Source organism: Tasmannia lanceolata, unplaced genomic scaffold (genome assembly GCF_043159265.1).
Source record: "Tasmannia lanceolata isolate RefF3 unplaced genomic scaffold, GAP_Taslan_0.1 ptg000019l, whole genome shotgun sequence".
Lineage (NCBI taxonomy): Eukaryota > Viridiplantae > Streptophyta > Magnoliopsida > Canellales > Winteraceae > Tasmannia > Tasmannia lanceolata.
This window is the reverse complement of record NW_027518696.1, coordinates 7,587,944-7,608,154: the sequence shown is the minus strand read 5'-3', so window position 1 is coordinate 7,608,154 and position 20,211 is coordinate 7,587,944. Positions and strand designations below refer to the sequence as shown.

The 20,211-nt window shown below is 37.9% G+C and overlaps 2 protein-coding genes across 6 annotated transcripts; one reads left to right on the top strand and one right to left on the bottom strand.

Annotated features, from left to right (window-relative positions):
• Window positions 1-1,448: 1,448 nt before the first annotated feature.
• On the bottom strand, window positions 1,449-5,683 carry LOC143853353 (uncharacterized). Of its 5 annotated transcripts, XM_077363095.1 has the most exons (6): window positions 5,426-5,517; window positions 4,458-4,508; window positions 2,286-2,682; window positions 2,118-2,195; window positions 1,791-2,016; window positions 1,449-1,689 (listed from the first exon to the last, which is right to left on the bottom strand). In XM_077363095.1, the coding sequence occupies exons 3-5, from the start codon at window positions 2,670-2,672 to the stop codon at window positions 1,870-1,872; spliced, it is 612 nt and encodes a 203-aa protein (XP_077219210.1). In that variant the 5' UTR covers window positions 2,673-2,682; window positions 4,458-4,508; window positions 5,426-5,517; the 3' UTR covers window positions 1,449-1,689; window positions 1,791-1,869. The 5 variants fall into 5 exon arrangements, with proteins under 5 accessions (XP_077219210.1, XP_077219213.1, XP_077219212.1 ...); XM_077363098.1 differs by lacking the exons at window positions 4,458-4,508; window positions 5,426-5,517 and adding an exon at window positions 5,645-5,683; XM_077363097.1 differs by lacking the exon at window positions 4,458-4,508 and having other exon boundaries at window positions 5,426-5,566.
• An 865-nt stretch (window positions 5,684-6,548) lies between these two features.
• Window positions 6,549-19,588, top strand: ABC1 (ABC transporter 1). Its single transcript, XM_077362188.1, has 8 exons — window positions 6,549-7,492; window positions 8,261-8,486; window positions 8,754-8,906; window positions 11,163-11,321; window positions 12,719-12,878; window positions 13,569-13,678; window positions 16,103-16,219; window positions 19,009-19,588. The coding sequence occupies exons 1-8, from the start codon at window positions 6,855-6,857 to the stop codon at window positions 19,396-19,398; spliced, it is 1,953 nt and encodes a 650-aa protein (XP_077218303.1). The 5' UTR covers window positions 6,549-6,854; the 3' UTR covers window positions 19,399-19,588.
• Window positions 19,589-20,211: the final 623 nt, after the last annotated feature.

Genomic DNA, 20,211 nt, shown 5'->3' with positions numbered 1-20,211 from the left:
ATATTTTTACACAACTAACCCCATGAATTACAATCCCTGAGCAAGTGCCTGCAATCCTATATAGCTTGTGGAGCTTCATAAAAAAGTCTGTAAGAAATACAGCTTGTGGTATCTACCACAACATTAGAAAAATAGATGGTGCCTATAATTCTCTCATATTGGAGGAATTTACATCATCAGTACGGTGCATAAACAAGTATCATATGGTGTGTCATCATTTCACTAATGAGTCTTGTAACAAGCTGAACATGTTCTAAGACACAATGCAACTCAATACAACTTGAGAGGGAGACTTAGAAAAAAGTCACCATCGTGGCGCATACACAAGTATCGTATAGGGAGTCATCGTTTCATTAATGGCACTCTTATAATTATTTAACTTAGATATTTTTTGGGTACGTGTCATAATGAAATAACCCTCTCAAGCCATTCAAAAAAAAAGAAAAAGGAATAACTGATGAGGAGACAGCGCGCAGAGTATTAGGAAATCAAATGTAAATGGATAGGCCCAAGCTTGTGAAGGTAGGGACAACAGAGAATTAAACAAATGATGGCCCTGCCTGGTTGGATTCAGTTAGCCACATAGGAAAATTCAAGTAAATTGAACCCAAGTCACAATCCAAGTGCTAGCTCTTAAATTCTATTAAGAAAATCAGGCCTCCTTAACTAACAGATTCAACATGAATAAAAAAAATCAAGAGTTGATTCGCTCTAAGAGTCTGAGCATGAGATGTTGAAAGAATTGGTATGCTAAAAACTAAGCTTTAGATTGACCCCAATGCATTGAATTATCTAGGCATATGGCATGCAAATTGAAGGTAAACCCATAATTCAAGTCCATACTCCATACATAGAATTTGTATGCATAACAGGCCAATTAATAGAGTCCAGAGCTTAATTCCAAGCTCAATACCCGATAATGAATCATAACGGTTCCAATTGTCACTGCTTTCAAAGCCCTTGTCTAAAGTAATACATTCAAGGGAAACTCACATAGCAGCATCTGCTTTGACCAAGTCATAAATGGGTTTGCCTTCCATATCCATTAAACTATTGAAAGTAGTAAACAATGAGGCTGTCATGTATGTATTAATTTCAAGGCACATGTAGGTCTCGGTTGAGGCTAATTCACAAGCAGTTAATAGGCTACTCATTCAAGGCCAAGGTGATCAATTTTTTCAACCAAACTTTCCCATGTGACTGAAGATTCTCCTTTACAACTTCAGAATGCTTATGAAATTTAAAGAAATAAAGCCTTGGATCCTTACCCAAACCTGCAATCAATTGTGAATTTAATGCAGATAGTTCTTGGAAATTGCTATCAACATTGACGAATAACATGAACAGGCAATGAACAAAGCTGTTTCTCATTAATGGAAATTGGGAACAATGGGTTTAGTTTACTTAAACCTACAAAAGACCGACCAATTACAAAAGTAGAACATAAATAGTAAAAACAGGAAAATTATTAGTATATAATAAACATTACCTTATAATGTTCCCATTTAGAATAGACAACACGAAGACATGAAAGAGCTTACACTTCTATGAGTTATGCGTCAAAACCTCATACATCAAAATAACATACTGTTGTAAAAGTTCACACAGTCACCAAAATCCATACATGAACTCTAGAAAAGAAATACAAAAACTTAAGAACACAGCTTAAGTGCTTCATCCTGGTTTGACCTGCAAAAAAACAAATACACCAAAAAAAAGGATATGAATGAGCGACAGATTCAATAAAGGCCAAGTAAATGTATTAATAAATTAATGCATCATGTGCTTACAAAGTAGGAAACCCATGCCACATGTCCTCCTATGGCGTCTTTGATAGTTTTGCACCATATTGATTGTCTTATAAGAGGTTCATTGCCCACAATTGGAACCTTGATACTGATCAGAGAGAATCCATCTCCCATTTGGTGTGCCATCAACTAACATCATCGGATCTTCGCTCACAAGAAGTCCCCTGGCCACTTCAACCCCTGGTTGTGTCAAGCTCATCAAAATAACCTTTGCAATATTAAGGAAAAGAACACTAGTAAATTACACAATGAATGATAAGAGTCAAATATTGTGAAGCATTTAGATGGAAACGTAAAAACCACTTATACCTCAGGGCGGGACCGAGCTGGGTGACTTCCAGAGGAAGACGGAGCATCTACTCGTGACGGAGTCACCTTGGCGGGATTCTAACATATAATAAGATAGAAACGTTAAAGTAAAAAATATGATACTACAGATTTATAACTTAATTGTATCGAACATAATTCAAATATTACCTGGCTGCGCATGAAATTAGACAAGAAATCCTGCGTTCGTAGGGTTATCTCCTCCTTAAATTGGCGGTTGCCCTCCCTAAACTGTTCTATTTCATTGAACTCAACTCTCTTCCTCTGGCTCTGAGTGTGGCGCCACGTATCTTTATAGTAAGTGGGGCCTCGAGCCCTCCTCGACGAGGAGGCAACATCCTCTGACTGAGGTATAGAGGAGTGCTGGGGCTGGGAATCCTGCCCCTGGGCCTGGGAATCATGGACATGGGAAAGGGGCTGCTCATCCAGGTATTGGGCCTGGTCGTCCCGGTAATGGACTTGGGAATCATCAAGCTGGGGCTGCGAATCCTGGGCCTGGGACTGTGACGGCTGCCGAGTCAGATTCCGTAGCCTCATATCCGATCATCTATACAGGATTAACAGTTGAGATTAATATTTTAAAAGAAAAACATATAGCTACTGAAAAATGATAATAACTTAACGGTTTAACAGTAAGTCATAATAATGGGAAACCAAAATCACTGAATCAACAGTAAGTCAAAATAATAATTTAATGATTTGACAGATGTTAGCTTTCATGAAAGGAGAAGAGAAGGAATAGAAAGAAAGACGGAGTTAGGGTATGCTCCCCCTCACTTAGGTATTTATATAAAAGACAATGACCACTATGCCCTTAGGCATGTACATTACACACACCCCCTCAAGCTGGAATGTATATATCAAACATTCCCAACTTCGTACAAATGTCACTCTACTTAGCTTTGCTTAATGGCTTGGTCAACATATCAGCTAGTCGATCCATAGATCTAGCGAACACCGTGCATATCTCTCCCTTTTGAATTCTATGGCGGATGAAGTGGCAATCTACCTCAATATGTTTAGTCCTCTCATGGAAGACCGGATTTGTAGCAATATAGATCGCAGCCTTATTGTCGCAATACAATTGAGAAAGAGAGGAAGGGGGGAAACCAATCTCTGATAAAAGGGAGCGTAACCAAATAAGTTCTACACTAGTGTGTGCCATGGCTCTATGTTCGGCTTCTGCACCGAATTTAGCTACAACATTTGTTCTTGCTTTGCCATGACACAAGGTTACCTCCTACAAAGGTGCAATGTCCTGTTGTAGATCTCCTGCCAGCTGGAGATCCTGCCCAATCTGCATCCGCAAACCCCTCTATTTTCTGATGCCCATGCTTCGTAAACAACAAGCCTCCTCCTGGAGCACATTTCAAGTACCTAACAATTTGAAGCATTGCTGCCCAATGCGAAGTACAGGGGGAACTCATATATTGGCTGACAACTCTAATAGCAAATGATATGTCTGGACGACTAACTGTGAGATATATGAGCTTACCAGCTAAGCTCATGTATCTGCCAGGGTCATCTAGTAAATCTCCTTATTCAGGACAAAGTTTCACATTTGGGTTCGTAGGAACATAAGCAGGTTTCACTCCATGATATCATGTCTCATCAAGTATATCCAACACATATTTTCTCTGTGAGAGGGAGATGCCCCTGGTGGAATAAGCTACCTCAATGCCAAAAAAGTACCTAAGACGGCCCAGATCTTTGGTGGAGAACTCTCTGCAAGAGGGTCTTCAACCTCTGTATCCCCACTGAATCACTTCCAGTGATGATGATATCATCAACATAGACTATCAAGATAACACAACCAGCCGCCAACTAATAACTGAAGATGGAGTGATCAACTGCATATTGCTTCATACCAAACCGCATGACAACATCGCTAAATCTCCCAACCCACACTCTAGGAGATTGTTTTAGGCAGTGGATAGATCTCTTCAAGCGACACACTGAGGAAGACATCTTCACCTGAGCAACATACCCGGGAAGTTGCTCCATATAGGCCTCCTCGGTGAGCTCACTATGAAGAAAGGCATTCTTGACATCTAACTGGTGCATGGGCCATCCTTGGTTGAAGGCAAGTGAGATGAGGACCCGAACAGAAGGGATCTTCGCTATGGGCGAGAACGTTGTGTAGTCAATTCCAAAGGTCTGAATATAAATTTTGGCAACCAAGCGTGCCTTATGGCAAGGAACTAGTATAATAAATAAATCAGAACCAATAAATAAATGAGTAATCTCGTGCACATATGATGAAAAAAAACAATGCTGATAAAATTGATCCATCGAATAGCATATCTTGATACAAAATCTTACACTCTTCAATCAAATTCCACCCCACCTCACGACTGGCAAAACAGAACCCTCCTTGAAAAGAAATGAAAATCCCAATTTGAAAATACAAAATCCAAAAATCATACAAATTCCATGATTAGATGGAAAAATTTGTAAAATAATGAAGATTTAAATGACTCTAAAGGGATGTATTACATATGCATCATTTTGGATATATTACATATGCATCATTTAACAAAATTTGATACATTTAGGCCATGTTTGGCTGCCAGTAATTTTTTTTTCATGATAAATTGGTGTCTCCAAGTGGTGAGAGAGGGGTAGGGCAGTGGGAGAAGGAGAAAGATTTGAGAGGGCATGATTGAGATGAGCACGATTGGTGGCTAGAAATCAGGAAAAACTCGATCCAATTTTGAGTAGAGTTTTTTGTTTACTGATTTTTTGCCACTTCTCATCACTGGAGACACTAGTTTTCTGTTTTTGTTTCCAGATTTTTAGCCGCTTCACCCTCATCTCCACATGGAGACACCGATTTATCGTGGTAGCCAAATGTGCCCTTAAACATTGCAAAAACTTTATTAATTTTGCTACTGACAGAAGGAATTGCATATGGGGTTTTCTTAGGAAATAACGCAAAAAAATTGCAAGAAATGGATCATATTGCAGCTGAAAGATTTGGAAATAAACTGGAAAATAGAACATAAACTAATAGTTTAAAGACACAAATCAAAGAGCCCAAAGATCGACAGAAACAAAATATATAAAACAGAGGAGAGAATGGACAAAAACTAATCACACAACAAATCAAAGAGCCTCCAAACCGTAATCAAACGCACACACCAAACCCTAACCAAACGGAAAATGGACAAAACATAATCACACAGACACACACACCAAACCCTAACCAAACGGAAAATGGACAAAACATAATCACACAGACACACACACCAAACCCTAGTGAAAGAAGCATTTAAAAAGGGAAACAAAACCTCCAAATCTCCAAGTGAGGGAATGAAGAAAATCGCATAACAGAAGAGAGAGAGAGAGAGAGCAGTGAAATATCTCGCTGGAAGTGAGGGCTCGAATTTCTGCTATTTATACATGGAAGAACTACAGGCGGTCAAAAAAATGACCGCTCCTAAATATAAACTAAATGCGGGCAATGGCCAAAAACCATTTATGATAACTGTCACAAGCGGTATTTTTACCAACGGGGTGCCCTTTGCCTCCTTTTATGCATGGGCGCGTGTGAATCTAGAATTCCCCACCGCCACGACAGTGTCAGTCTTCAACTCGAGAAATTATATAGTGGTGGTTTATTACAGACCGCCACTGAATAAACATGACTCTCTTTATTTTCTCTATTTGATATAATTAAAATTTCTACCCTCATTCACTTTATTTCATTACTTGACATATATGGCTGGTTGCCGGGTTTTTTTTTGGGTTCCTGGGATTTATGTGGGAGAAAAGAAAAATCTGAGGAGATTGGTGGGAGAAAAAAGAGTCTTAGAAGTCGGTAAAATAAAAATCCCATGTTTGGTTGACCGGACTATGGTGGGAAAAAATAAACTTGTTTGGTTGCTTCAACTGTTGGGAAGAAAAAAATTCTTCTCAAGCTTATTTTTGGTTCATTGGTTTATTTTGGGATGAGATGAAAAGGCACTCATTACAAGAGGGGGTTAAAAAAATTCACCACACAAGCAATCATTACAAGAGTGGGATTAAAGAAATTCTAGTGCTAAAAGGCAATCAAACATGGGATATGACCAAAATTTTACTGTTTTCTCACACACACAACGCTTTTTTTAACCGTACGGTATTAAACTCAAATTTTCCCTATACCCGTTTTTCTGCCGTATCACGTTTTGCTAACTATGTTCGAATCATTCATCCAAACAATCTATCCGGGGAGTAATAAATTGATCCCCAAATTGATAAATCGACTCCCTATGTGTCTATCTCTCTCCTCTAGAGAGAGAGAGAGGAGAGAGATAGACACATGGGGAGTCGATTTATCCATGTGTCTATCTCTCTCGTCTGGAGAGAGAGAGAGAGAGAGAGAGAGAGAGAGAGAGAGAGAGAGAGAGAGAGAGAGAGAGAGAGAGAGAGAGATGGGGAGTCGATTTATCTATATCACTGCCCACAATCTATCCTAAATTTTTTTTTGAAGGCAGTCTCTGCATTCGAGAATACTGAAATCGGACGTGAAACTTCCGGTATGTCTCCAAAACAACCGGAGAGAAAACCGTGATACCCGTGCGTGTCCGTCTTTCTCTTTTATTTTTTAATGAACAAGGACCGCCCACGTGGCCCAAGTTTTTCCTACGGTCCTAAGTAAACACCTCGCGCATTTTAGCGACGATCACAATCGCCATTTCCTGCTGAAAAACCTTTTTCTTTTTTCCCTCTTCCCAAATGGCTTCGTTTCAGGACCTTCGAAGGCTAATCAATGGCGTCTCTCTCATAGCAAAAGAGATCGCGAACCGTTCTCAAGCCATCGAGAACGCCAGAAACGGAAATTTCTCTGCCCTAATATCTTCCTCTGTAAAGAAAGCAGTCGTTTCCGCAACAGATCTCGCTGGAATTACCAAAGGAAAGGTTCGCGAATTTCAAAATCCTAAATTGAAAGAAACAGTCGTTTACTTCTCAGATCATGATACAATCTCTTCACCAGAACCAAATTGTAAAGAAAACTCCGTTGTGATTGAGGATCGAACTGTTCATTCGTTGGATTTCGGACCCAAGGATGCCCTAGAAGTCTCCAAGTTTGAGATTTTGAATGAAAAAATCGAGGAGAAGGTTTTGGAGTCTGAGAATTTGGCGATTTTGAGTGAAAAAATTGAGGAGAAGGTTTTGGACTCTGAGAATTTGAGGGAAACTAATGCACATCAAAATTTGAGAGAGACAGATGTGGTACAAGATCAGAGTTCGGAGATTTTGCGAGAGAAAAATGATATTGACATGAGAGGTGGCGCGGCGGTAATAATTCCGGTGAAGAGGAGGAAGCCAAGGGAGAGGAGAGTTCCATCGACGCCTTTTACCAGAGCCCTAGGGTGTGTAAATAATCTCTGCTTAGTGCTTACTTTGGTATATAGTGGCAAAATTTTAAATGGTTTCTTACTTTGTATGCATTCATTCATATGATCATATCTTGTCTGCTTAAATACTGTAATACTGTACTACAAATTGGTAATTGTCAGAAGGTGATAGGAATTTCACCTATATGCTGTACAAAGTTTAGGAAAATCAGATTTAGATGTGGGTGAGAAATTCATATCACAAAACCACGGGGCTGTCTTTGAGAATTACTAGTTTTTTTTAATTGCGTTGGGCCTTCGGTGAATCTTTCTCTGCCTGGATTTTTCAGATCTGGTTGAGTAAATCTCCACTGCTCGCGAGATTTACAAGCTTCAGGTAGTTCCATGCAATTCCTTAGCTAGAGAAACTTTAATCATTGTTCTTGTGATATGTTTGTTGAAGTAAATATAAATGGCAATTGATTGTTGAATTTGTGAAGTGAATCTTTTCATGAACTCTATATATGATATAACTAGGGCATGCCGCCTTCAAAAAAAAAAACAGAGAGAGAATAATTCTAATCTTCATTTATAATGTTTAGGCAATTTGAGCCCATATTTATGTGGTTGTTAATTGTCGTAGGTGGGGAAAACGAAAGAGACATTTTTGCACCCTATCTGTTTTTTTTTTTTAAGTTGAGGGGAATCAAGTTATTGTAGTTTATTTTGTTTTTTATTTCATTTTTTTTCCACACTGTCCATCTGTCGTAGGCTTATTCACGACTCCATTGGTATATTTTGAAGGTTTGCTGGTTTGGGAGCTGGGCTTGCATGGGGCACGCTCCAAGAATCCACAAAGAGGCTTGTCTTTGGAACACCTCCTTCAAAAGACAACCAATCTGCTTTTTCACCTTTCCTATCCGAACAAAATGCAGAACGTTTGGCCCTTGCGCTGTGTAGAATGCGTGGCGCAGCACTTAAGTTGGGCCAAATGCTGAGTATTCAGGATGAATCCCTTGTACCAGCTCCGGTAATTATTATTTTTCAAATTCTGCATTCTAATGTAGATATCTACTGATTTGTTCACGTAACCTGTCAATTTACTATTTACCCCTTAGAGCTGACTTTTGACCATATAAGAAGGTTGCAAGGAAAAAAGAGTAGCTTCCTAGGTATCGGAGACTTTGCATCTTGACCCATTGTCATTATGCCTTGCCTTTGTTAGAAGATTTTAACTTTGAATATTTGTTTTTGTGAGCTTGTACTTCGTATTTATGGCATCTTTTTTCTTTTGTAGATTTTGTCTGCTTTGGACATTGTTCGTCAAGGTGCAGATGTTATGCCCAGGAGCCAGCTAAATGATGTCCTGGACACTGAATTAGGTACTGATTGGTCATCAAAGCTGAGGAGTTTTGATTACGAGCCAATGGCGGCTGCAAGTATAGGTCAGGTGAGGTCATGTACTGAGTCACTCCACACATTTTCTAGTATTTATAACTAATGTCTCACTTACCTCTAACCTTTTCTCAATAAGCATCCTTTTGACTTCATTATGTAAATCTATATTGCTTGACTTAACACTGAAGCTGAATTTCCAATCATTCAAATTAAAAAAATTTGGTCATAGTTTCTGCTTCGTTATGTTTGTTCACCATTCAAAAAAGAGAAAAAAAAGATGACCTTGGGGTGAATACAATACGCCCACTGTATTGTGTCCTTCTGGGCGACATGAAATTTGAGGCATATCACCCAGTACATCTTCTAGACACCCAAGTCCCCCACTCATTAGTCGGCACCATATCCGTAAAGGGTGTGTGTGTGTATGAGTGTCTTTTATGTGGTGATTTGTGCGACTTGTGAATCTTGATACCTGATTCAATTATGAATTCATGAATATGTGATATGAAAATCTTGAATCATGAAATGCCTTTCATAGCAAAATGTAGTGCTTTACTGAATAGATTATGAATATTGTATTTATTGTTATATTTATGCATGATATGACTAGACGTTGCTTCGCCTTATAGAATATGCTTTAGTTGCTTACTGAGCTATGTAGCTCACTTTATTCCTTGCTTTTGTAGATGTTTGAAACCCCAAGGGAGGGTAGTGAGCAGAGAAGAATATTGTGAGACTTTGAAGGAAGTGAGAGTGAGAGAGAGAACAGTTATACTTGTCTTTACAGGTAATTTGTATAATGTAAATATGAAATAATGTTTTACTTTAGAAAAATCTGGTGGGTTTCTGATGTACAAAACTTAGATGAATGAATGGAACTCATCTTAGAAGTTTTTGTTTATATGCATGTGGGAGTTCATGTAATAACTCTGAACCCTGCTTGGGAAGACTTGACGGTGCTACACTGCGGATTTTTTTGGTCCCACGGCATGGGTACATAAGGGGTTCATGAGGATATCTAAAAGTGCCCACAATATCCATCAGCAAATATCCTTTGCTGTTTCTGAGTAGGTGGCATCCCTTCACATCTTTAGTGGTATCTCGGTGACTTATTTCCATAGATGTACGGAGGTGATTCCCATCAGATGTAGTAGAGGAGCATCCATCTTAGATGGATTCCTCCCCGTCCTGGATTCCTGAAGCTGAATTTTCTATCATTCAAATTTACGAAATTTGGTCATAGTTTCTATCTCGGTGACTTCTTTCCATAGATGTTGGGAGGATATTCACATCAGATGTAGTAGAGAGGAGCATCTGCATCCTAGATGGATTCCTCTCCCTCCCGGTTTCCTGAAGCTGAATTTTCGATCGTTCAATCTTGGAAATTTGGTCATAGTTTTGGCGTCGTTATGTTTGTTCACCATTAAAAAACAAAGATGACCTTGGGGTGAATACAATACACCCATTGTATTGTGTCCCTCTGGGTGACATGAAATTTGAGGCATATCGTCCAGTGCATCTTGTATACACCCCATGTGTCTTGGGTAGAAGGAAATGCAAGGCGTGTCGTATGTCATCTTTTGGTATCCGACAATACGTCATTCCATGGATCATACATCTGATGATAATTCTTATGGCGATGATGGCATGGGTGGCTATGTTTGGTTAGGTGAATGTAGTGACCTTGACGCTAGCAGTGACAGTGGTTATTAATGGCTTCATTCTTCTGTGATTCTTGTTTGTTGTCACACAGCCAATGGTTTCCCCGTTTCCCCATGAAATTTATTGGCACTCATACTGATATTAACGACTGTATTTGATCTCATTATTTGATTATTCTTGTCCATGTTGTAGGAAATGTGTCCTCAGTTGGTGAAAGGGTTATTTGCTAGGCTGTTCGAGCTTGTTTTTGGTCAGTTATTGCTTGATGGGAGTTAAATATAGTTTATGCGTTGTTGGTAAGAATAAAATGCTTTTTGTTCCTTTTAAGAGGTATTGCCATTGGATTTACCTCATATGTGATCATCATTCCTACCCAGCCTGATAACATTCTTCATGTAGAGATATCAACAGACCATTTTGTTTATGTGGAAGAGAATATTTCTTGAGGTGTGCATATTTTAAATGTGGATATATCTTATCTGGATGCTTTCTTTTCACTCATGTGGAAGCTCTTTTTATTTATTATACCTAGTTTAGTAAATACTACAGGAAGTAAATATAAATGTTTTCTCTTGTGGAACTGTCTAGAGTCTAGAACTGCATACACCGTCTTTTCTGGACTTTACATATCTATGCCAAATTTCAGGTCCACCGTGCTGTTACAAAGGATGGTTTGGAGGTTGCAATAAAGATTCAGTACCCTGGCGTTGCAGATAGCATTGAAAGTGATATTGAGAATGTGAGGCGGCTTTTGGATTATACAAATCTTATTCCAAAAGGGCTTTATCTGGATAGTGCCATAAAGGTAAATATTGACACATTTTAGAATAGTGGTTTTTCCTGCCGTTCATTGTCTGAAGAGTCTTTGACATTTGTGTTTCCTATTTTCTGAATCCTAGTCATTCTATTATTACATTTCTGGTCACTTTATCGAATATAGTGGTTACCATGGTTTTAAATTTCGTCTGATATCCGAAATTTCGGATTCGGCGAAGACCGAAACCGAAATGTACCGAAACCGAAATTACCGAAATTTCGAATATTTGTACCAAATATCGGTATTTCGGCCGAAATTTTGGTTTCGGCTGAGTCCGAAACCGAAACCGAAATTTTAAACCATGGTGGCTACACATGAATTTTGTAAGCTATATTTAAAAAATTCTGGTGATATGCTATCACCCACGGAGGGAATCATACTGAGTAGAGTTTGAGAATAGTTTTTCCGATCGGTGATGCAATGGATTAAATGAACAAGAAAGAACAGAGCATTCAAACTGTGGAGAAGAAATATTTGAAATTATTTCAACTAGTATCCAAATATTATATTTTGAATTACTAGCATATATGATGTAGGAAAAGACCATAAAAAACAGCTGGAAGCTAGAAACACATATTTTAGTAGGTGAAACAAGAGGGGTGAAGAAAACAAAGAGGCTAAATGGTTTTGTACTTCTGTTGTCAGGCTAATAATTTCTTACATCAGTACAAGCCTTCAGTTTTTTCATGCTAGGAATTGTATTTTTTTCATTTGTTTTTTGAATTTATCTAGATGGGTTTTGAAGGAGTCCTACTTGGGTAAAAGAAGTTGCCTTTTAGGTCTGAATGTGATAGGTTTACTTATCTGGGTAAAAACGAGCGAAAGAAACAAAGAAAGATGCAGTGTTTTTATGTGAACTGTTGTTGGGAATTAACAATTGCGGTGCAGTCATAAGTTCTTTAATCTCTACAGGTTGTTCACCTATTGATTCTTCTCCTATTCTTCTCATGAAAAGTTTCTGTAATTTGCATGCAATGGCGCATAGAGACAGGATCTGCATCAGTCTTTGTTAGCTTCTAAATATGAAAAGCTCTACGAATGATCATGATTTTTCCATATTTATTTTCAATATATTTTAAATGTATTTATAATACCCCAATTGATGTAACATATGATATGCCAGTTTCTTGGTGGCAAGTCTGGTGAATTTGTCTCCTATGCCATCTGGGGATCCTATACTTTTGTGTTGGCATAATACACTACACTTCTTATTACAGTTGTACATTTTTAAAATTGATCTTTGTTTCAAAATTCTGGATGCTTTCAAATGAATATTTATTCGCTAAGAGAAACAAATTTTACCTCATAAAGATAAAGAAAAAGGAAAAATGTGGCCTTTTATTATTAGAGATGTATATTGAGGTTATTACTTGAATCCTTTCCAGGTGGCAAAAGAGGAACTCTCTAGGGAATGTGACTATGAGTTGGAAGCGAAAAATCAAAAACGATTTCGTGAACTGGTGTCTAACATGGAAGGATTCTATATTCCTGTGGTGATTGATGATATTTCAAGCAAAAGAGTCCTAACCACAGAGCTTGTTTCTGGTAATTGCTGCTTATTATTACTTTGGTCTTAAATCATGAAAAAGTATGTTTACTTGATTTAGTTTTAGAACATGCAGTAATCTGCTATAGCTATAGTGAAGCTCTTAAGTAGTCCAAAAATAAGATCATGTCGCATGCAATATAAATCCATCAATTATCCATCCATATTACATATAATTTTGAACCAGCCCACTTCAGGGATGTGAGAAAGTGGAGTGTTAACTGAAAGTCCTTTGCTCAAAATATAAATGTTTTTGACACACACACACACACACACACACACATATTAATTGTATAACCCTTTGTCAGAGAATTGTGCCAAATTACTTGCACAAATCATTCTTTGTATGCAATTGTTGTAAGAGAGACTTTATTGCTTACTTCTGCGTTATTTCACTTAAACAAGCTTTGATTGCTTCTTATGGCACAAGCCCAAAATTGATATGGTTTTAACCATATACCTATTTATCTTACTTGCCTAGAATTGTGGAGAATTATAACTACCAAATTGTGCATCTTGTGCTGCTAACCCTGCTATTCATTCTGTTTAGCGTGATTTGTTCTTCCAGAAGGTTTATCATTTACTTCTATGTGCATGCCATCTTGTTTTTAGTTCAAATTTGATTCTCACTCATTTCTTTTTCTTTTCTATTTAAAAAACATGACCATATATTTTTTCGGTTGCTGCAGGAGTTCCTATTGATAAGGTGGCAGAATTAGACCAGGAAACTCGTGATTATGTTGGGAAAAAATTGCTTGAGCTGACGCTGAACGAGTTGTTTGTCTTCTGTTTCATGCAGGCAGGTTTTAATTGTTATTGGTTTTTTTGTTATCTGAGGTTCCCTTGTCTTCCCTTAATGTTAGCCTAGAATTCACACTGGACTAGAATGAACTGCACTCTTTTGAGTCCATTAAAATGCTCAAAGAACCCAGTTCCCTAACACTGTTTGAACATTTTTTCAGAGAGATATTCCATGATCAGTTGTCTGTATTTTCTCTTCTTGATGACAATAAACTTCCCTTTTTTATTTACTAGTACTATGATAGGTGCTTATGTATGCGTGAAAAGAAAACAAAGAGCAAATAATGCCAGTCATACCTGAAGTACTCTATACTCATTGTACTCTTAAACTGTTGCACACACATAATTGTAACTATATGAAAATTAAAGCGATGGAGGGTCACCTATTTCCTCCCCTTCTTTATATAGCTTAAGCCAATTTACATAAATTCCCTGCTCATAATCGTAATACACACCCATGTGTACGCTTTTATATCTCATATACAAAGATTAGAATCCCACTCGAACCCCACGATTTATACTATAGTGTATATAAGTTGAATATATTAACTCTTCATACCAAGCATTGATTGCAAATCAAAAAACCATGAAAGCTCAAGTCACGGCCTTTGTAAAGATGCCCGTTAATTGATGTCCAGACTTCATCATCTTATGAAAAACTGGATTGGTGGCAATTTGAATCACTCCTACTGTCCCAATAAAGTAGTGAGTGACGTGATTCCAAACTTGGAGAGAAGCGAATGAGATCACAAAAACTCACTGGATGCTGCGACGTGTATTAACACTCCGATTCTACAGAGGACATGGAGATCACTTCCTGTTTCTTGCACTTGCACAATGTCAAAGCCTAACCTAGAAGAAACATAAACTATCGTATGGTGGAACGATGGGTATCCGGACACCTTGCCCACTCAGTATCATCATAGGCAACCAGATCAAATGAGGATAAGGGTGGACATAGTAGACTCCTGCCTAGTGTCGCATGTAAATATCTGATTATATGATGCACAACGGTGTGGTGAGATGTATGAGGAGTCGAAAGGAACTGACTTACAATCCGAACAGAATAAGCAATGTGTTTGGTGTCTTCATTGTCTAGTAGATCAAACTCGTCATTAGGCGATGAGAGACAATGAGATCCGTAAGTGGTGTACCATACGGTTGACAACACTTCAAATAAAGCTCACGGTTCCACAAGTTGGCGTTCATAAGATGTGTTAGAGACATCAAATCCATGGCATATTTAATCTGACTAACTATATAGATCTATCTGATCAAGATATGTCTAATCCAAGAAAGCATGTCAATAGTCCCAATTCCTCCATTTGAAATGTTGATTGAAGAAAAGACTTCAGCTGATCAATACCTCCAAAACCATCCCATGAGATGAAGATTTGTCAGCATATCTAAGTAGGATTGTGATTCCCTCTCAACTACATCTTGTTAAAGCGAGCACAATTACAAGCACTTTGCTAAATTTGTTGCCTATTATAGCTATTCGAAACTTGTCAAACCATGTATGGCGCATTTATTTTAGTCCATAAAGAGACTTCTCAAAATGAAAGAGTGGCCAACGACTTCTAGAGGCAATGATGCTGAGAGTACAAACTGTCCTCATCTTTGCCACTTTAACAAATGTCTCCTCACAATCAATCTTGTACTCATCTATTCAAGCTTCTATTGGACTTAAGCTTGATATAATAGATCCATTTACTTTTGGTTATTGATGCATATGAATGGCATTGGACTGGATCCAATCCAAAGCCTTTTTCCAACAATCATACTTAGCGGCTTGCTTATAGGTAGAAGTGTAGAACCGTAGAAGTAATGGAATTCTTATCAAGGTTAACAAACAAAGCATTTGAAGGAAAACCAAAACAACCAGGTGGGTTACATGGTTTACTGGAAGGATAGTGTATGTTTTTTTGTTTTTTTTTATACATAATTTGTAATGGCTTTTATTTAAGCGATAAGGTGTTCAAAAAAGGTAGGTGTTTTAAGGAGACCTGCATTGGGGTGAGTTTCAGATTTGAAACTGTATGACGGTTTTGTTTGGTCACCTGACCTGGTACAAGTTTTTAGATGGCCGAATTTTACTGATCCTGTTTTTGTAGGAGGGAGTTTTCTTTATTTACAGCATATTATAAACAATATTTGGGGTGGCTAATTTGTGGGACTGTCGATCCACCCAATATCTGACTCCTGCAGTTATTAGTTTGTAAATCAATATTTACTTATTGGGTTTTTACTATTAATGAATTACCTTACATATTATGGCTTCATCCTTTTATTAATCTTCTGAAATTGTTTTAGTTTGATCATGTTTTTGTGTTGAAAAATATCTTTATATTCTAACATTTCTTTTTTATACTTTGTTGGTCTTGTGTTTGTTTACTTATAAGTTGCCATGGTCACTGGACAGACTGATCCTAATTGGAGCAATTTCCTATATGACGAGGCTTCAAAAGTGATAAATCTCATTGACTTTGGTGCAGCTAGGGAGTTCCCCCAAAACTTCGTTGACGACTACCTAAGAATGGTAATTCTCTTTGCACCACAATTGACAATACCTCATGAGCTTCCGAAGTTATCCTACTCCATGTAAAAGATGTACTAGGATTCTTTGTTACCAGACTGTTACTGTTTGCTACAAGAGATTGTGTTTTCTAAATTTTGGTTAGGTGCCCTCAGACTTGTGTAAACAGTGATAATACCCATGAAGTTTGAATAATAATGCTAGAGAACTAGCAGTTCATTTGGAATAATCACCTACAATTTAGTCCACAGTAACATAGCAATGGATGCAAGTGACCTTCATTTTGGCAGGTTGTAAAAATGACACTGAACTATTGAGAAATAATACTGGAAGATGGGCAATTTTCTAAAAATTTGCTATTCTTTAACTTCTAAACCACAGCGTCAAGAACAATGACCCTGTCCAGCATTCTTGCAATTTCTCTTGTTTATTTTCTTGTCCTACATATATATATATATATATATATATATATATATATATATATATATATATATATATATATATATATATATATATGAGGAAAAGGATTGTACGCTCGAGTGTACCAAGCTTATGGTACGCTCGAGTGCCCAATCACATGGGTCCCACATTTTTTGTGGTGATCCAAAGCATTCATTTGCAAGGCCCTATCATAGATAGGGTGTGTACCAAAAATCAGCTCCATTGAATCATCCTAATCCCATGGGCAGATTTGTGGACACACAGTGTCTGTCCATTTTGACCTCCACAAAAGGATGGGTTAGGATGATCCTATGGAGCTGATTTTTGGTACACACCCCATCTATGTAAGGGCCTTTCAAATGAATGCTTTGGATCATCCTAACAAAGTGGGCCCACATGTGATTGGGCACTCGAGCGTACCATAAGCTTGGTACGCTCGAGTGTACAATCCTTTTCCTCAAATATATATATATATATATATATATATATATATATATATATATATATATATATATATAATGTATGAGAGAGAGAGAGGAGTTGCAAGAATGCTGGAGTAGATAACTTATCTACTCCCTACCCAACTATTATTTTAAGGTAGGGAGTAGATAAGTTATCTACTCCAAGGAGTGCCTTCTCTTTTCTATATATGAGAGAAGAGAAGGTACTCCCTGGAGTAGATAACTTATCTACTCCCTACGTTAAAATAACAGTTGGGGCCACATTGCTTGGGTGATCCAAAGCATTCATTTGATGCACCCTCACATAGATAGGGCATGCCCAAAAAATCAGCTCGCTAGGATCATCCTAACCCTATGAACTGTGGAGGCAAAAAATGGACAGATCTGTGCAGGTTTATACACGTCCATTTTACCCTCCACAGTTAATAGGGTTAGGATGATCCTATCGAGCTGATTTTTTGGGCACGCCCTATCTATGTGAGGGCCCCATCAAATGAATGCTTTGGATCGCCCAAACAATGTGGCCCCAACTATTATTTTAAGGTAGGGAGTAGATAAGTTATCTACTCCAGGGAGTACCTTCTCTTTTCTCTCTCTCTCTCTCTCTCTATATATATATATATATATATATATATATATATATATATACTAGTAAAAAACCCTGTGCGATGCACAGGCCGACAAAGAACTGCACGGACCACATCATAGGTTGATCCAAACCGTCCATGTGATGGAACACAACATCAATAGGTTGTGCTTGTAAAACCATTTCCATAGGCTGATCCTAGCCCTCCAATCTATAGAGGTTTCCATAATCTGTTGTTCGTCTGAAGGTGCCCGGAATTTGTAAATATTTTTACAGGTGTGCGGAATTTGTAATATCCACAAAAAATTAATAAGGAAAAGTAGTTTACTTAACCCATTTTGTTCATTTCTTTTGCTTGAGGCTTCTTAACCAGGAGTCTTAGGTTCATTGCCCTGGAACTATAATTTATCACCATCCACAAAAGAAACACAAATTCTTCCCATTAGACCTGTCTATGTTTGGTCAGTATAGTGAAATCCATCCATATTACAAAATTACTTTGAATTCCTCAAAAAGTTGAATGACAAATTTTGTACTCAAATTGTCTTTATAATCTGCTTCGAACAATTTTTAAAGGTTTTTGTATTGCTCTGACAAGCTATATATGACTTTTGATAGATTAATGGTAAATAATATGGTTTTGTCATTTTATATGTTGATGTAATTTAGGAGCCAAGGAGATGGTTGACTTAGTTGAGGCAGGTGTTTCCAAGGCCAGAATTGGCCGTTGAACAAGCTTCTGCCCTATTGTAATTTCTTTCAGCTGCCTAGGACGAAAATTTTTCATTATACAATAAAAAATTATGATTGCATTAGCCAAATGAGGCGGTAAATCCAAATATGTAATTAGCAAAGGAGTAATAGATGAGGAAAATTACATAAGGAGGGCCAGTTTCATGGTCCCTATGAACTATCGTCTAAACGTTCAGAGGGAACAAATGATCACATCTTTGCATGCGGTGCCAATCATTTTCCCAATGGATCTCCTTATTCGAGTGGCATAAACTCCAACATATAATAAGCAACCCAAATACAAGAATACCAAGACAAATGCCGTTGAGGGCTGGCATAACTAAGTGCACTGAATACTACATCTGAGGAAACTGAGTGAAACCTTGATATGTATTGAGTAGATTTGAATTTAATTTAGTAGGCAAATTAGGATTGAACCTTTGACCTCAAGGTTGAGGCAAGTAGATTTGAATTCAAACTGGATTGCAATATCTTTTCTCCTTCCTCTTCTTTCTGTTGAATATTGTTTCTTCATGCTGCTTATATACTTTATTTTTTATTCATATGAGCAGGTGCTCGCATGTGCAAACTGCGATAGAGATTCTGTGATTGAAATGTCGCGAAGGCTTGGATTCCTCACAGGTATGGAATCAGAAATAATGTTGGAATCACACGTGCAAGCCGGTTTCATTGTTGGGTTGCCATTTTCACAAGTGGGTGGTTACGACTTCCATTCTAACAATATCACCCAGAGCATTTCGAACCTCGGAGCAACAATGCTGAAGCACCGGCTTACTCCACCCCCTGACGAGGCTTACAGTCTTCACAGAAAACTATCGGGCACATTCTTGGCTTGCATCAAACTAAGAGCTGTTGTACCATGTAGGGAACTGTTGCTTAAAGTTTATGAGCAGTATCAGTTCAGTGGTGATGGTGTTGAGATCTTGTCAAGCTCCATGTGATATCAATGCAATTTTGATTGATTATTTATTGTTTTTTATAGAGGTGATAATCTTTGTAGCAATTTTAATCTCAAATCTTTTTAGTTACAGGAATTACTAGTTTGGCTCCAAAAATAAAGCTATATGTATGCAATTTGCATGCCCAACTTGTATCAATACAGAGGTTCAAACTTTTTTGTCTTGTTTACTATTCACACCTTCTCTTCCATGGTTACAAAGTCAGAGCTGCTGCAGATGGAGCAATAAGAACAAATCTTCCCTCTTATTAATGATGGAGTACTAAGAACAAATCTTCCCTCTAATAAATGTCCAACATTGAATTGTCTGTATGTCCGGAGAAATACATTAGTGGGCAGAAATAGAGGTGACACCAAGGTATTCAATAATCTAATGAGAACACAAAGGAACTATATTTTGAGAGGATCCACTGCCAAATGTACAACAACTAGGGGTTTCAATGTACACCAACTAGGGGTTTCAATTTGAAAGGGAACAACAGTTGGATTCAAACAGTATCCATTGGATCCATATTGGACCATTAACTCAGATGTACCCACAAAATCTGGTGGAGGGTTTTAGATCCAAATGGAGGCCATCAACCGTACGGGAAAAAGCTCTTTATATTTTTATTTGGGGGGTTGATAAATTCGCCTCCTTCAGGGATAAATTCACCCTCCTGTACTGGCTGTGAGGCCAAGACCGGTATAACCATATATGATATAACCCTCTCTCTCACGACCAGTATAACCATCTCTCTCTAGGGCTAACAACTGCATTTGTTTAGATATTTGAACAATGGAGGCTCCACCTCTA

Coding starts and splice junctions, on each gene's coding strand:
- LOC143853353 (XM_077363098.1), bottom strand. CDS start 2,672: ATGAGGCTACGGAATCTGACTCGGCAGCCGTCACAGTCCCAGGCCCAG. Junction 2,196..2,285: donor CTAATTTCATGCGCAGCCAG/GTAATATTTGAA, acceptor ATTATATGTTAG/AATCCCGCCAAGGTGACTCC. Junction 2,017..2,117: donor CAGCTCGGTCCCGCCCTGAG/GTATAAGTGGTT, acceptor AATATTGCAAAG/GTTATTTTGATGAGCTTGAC.
- ABC1 (XM_077362188.1), top strand. CDS start 6,855: ATGGCTTCGTTTCAGGACCTTCGAAGGCTAATCAATGGCGTCTCTCTC. Junction 11,322..12,718: donor ATCTGGATAGTGCCATAAAG/GTAAATATTGAC, acceptor AATCCTTTCCAG/GTGGCAAAAGAGGAACTCTC. Junction 16,220..19,008: donor TTGACGACTACCTAAGAATG/GTAATTCTCTTT, acceptor TCATATGAGCAG/GTGCTCGCATGTGCAAACTG.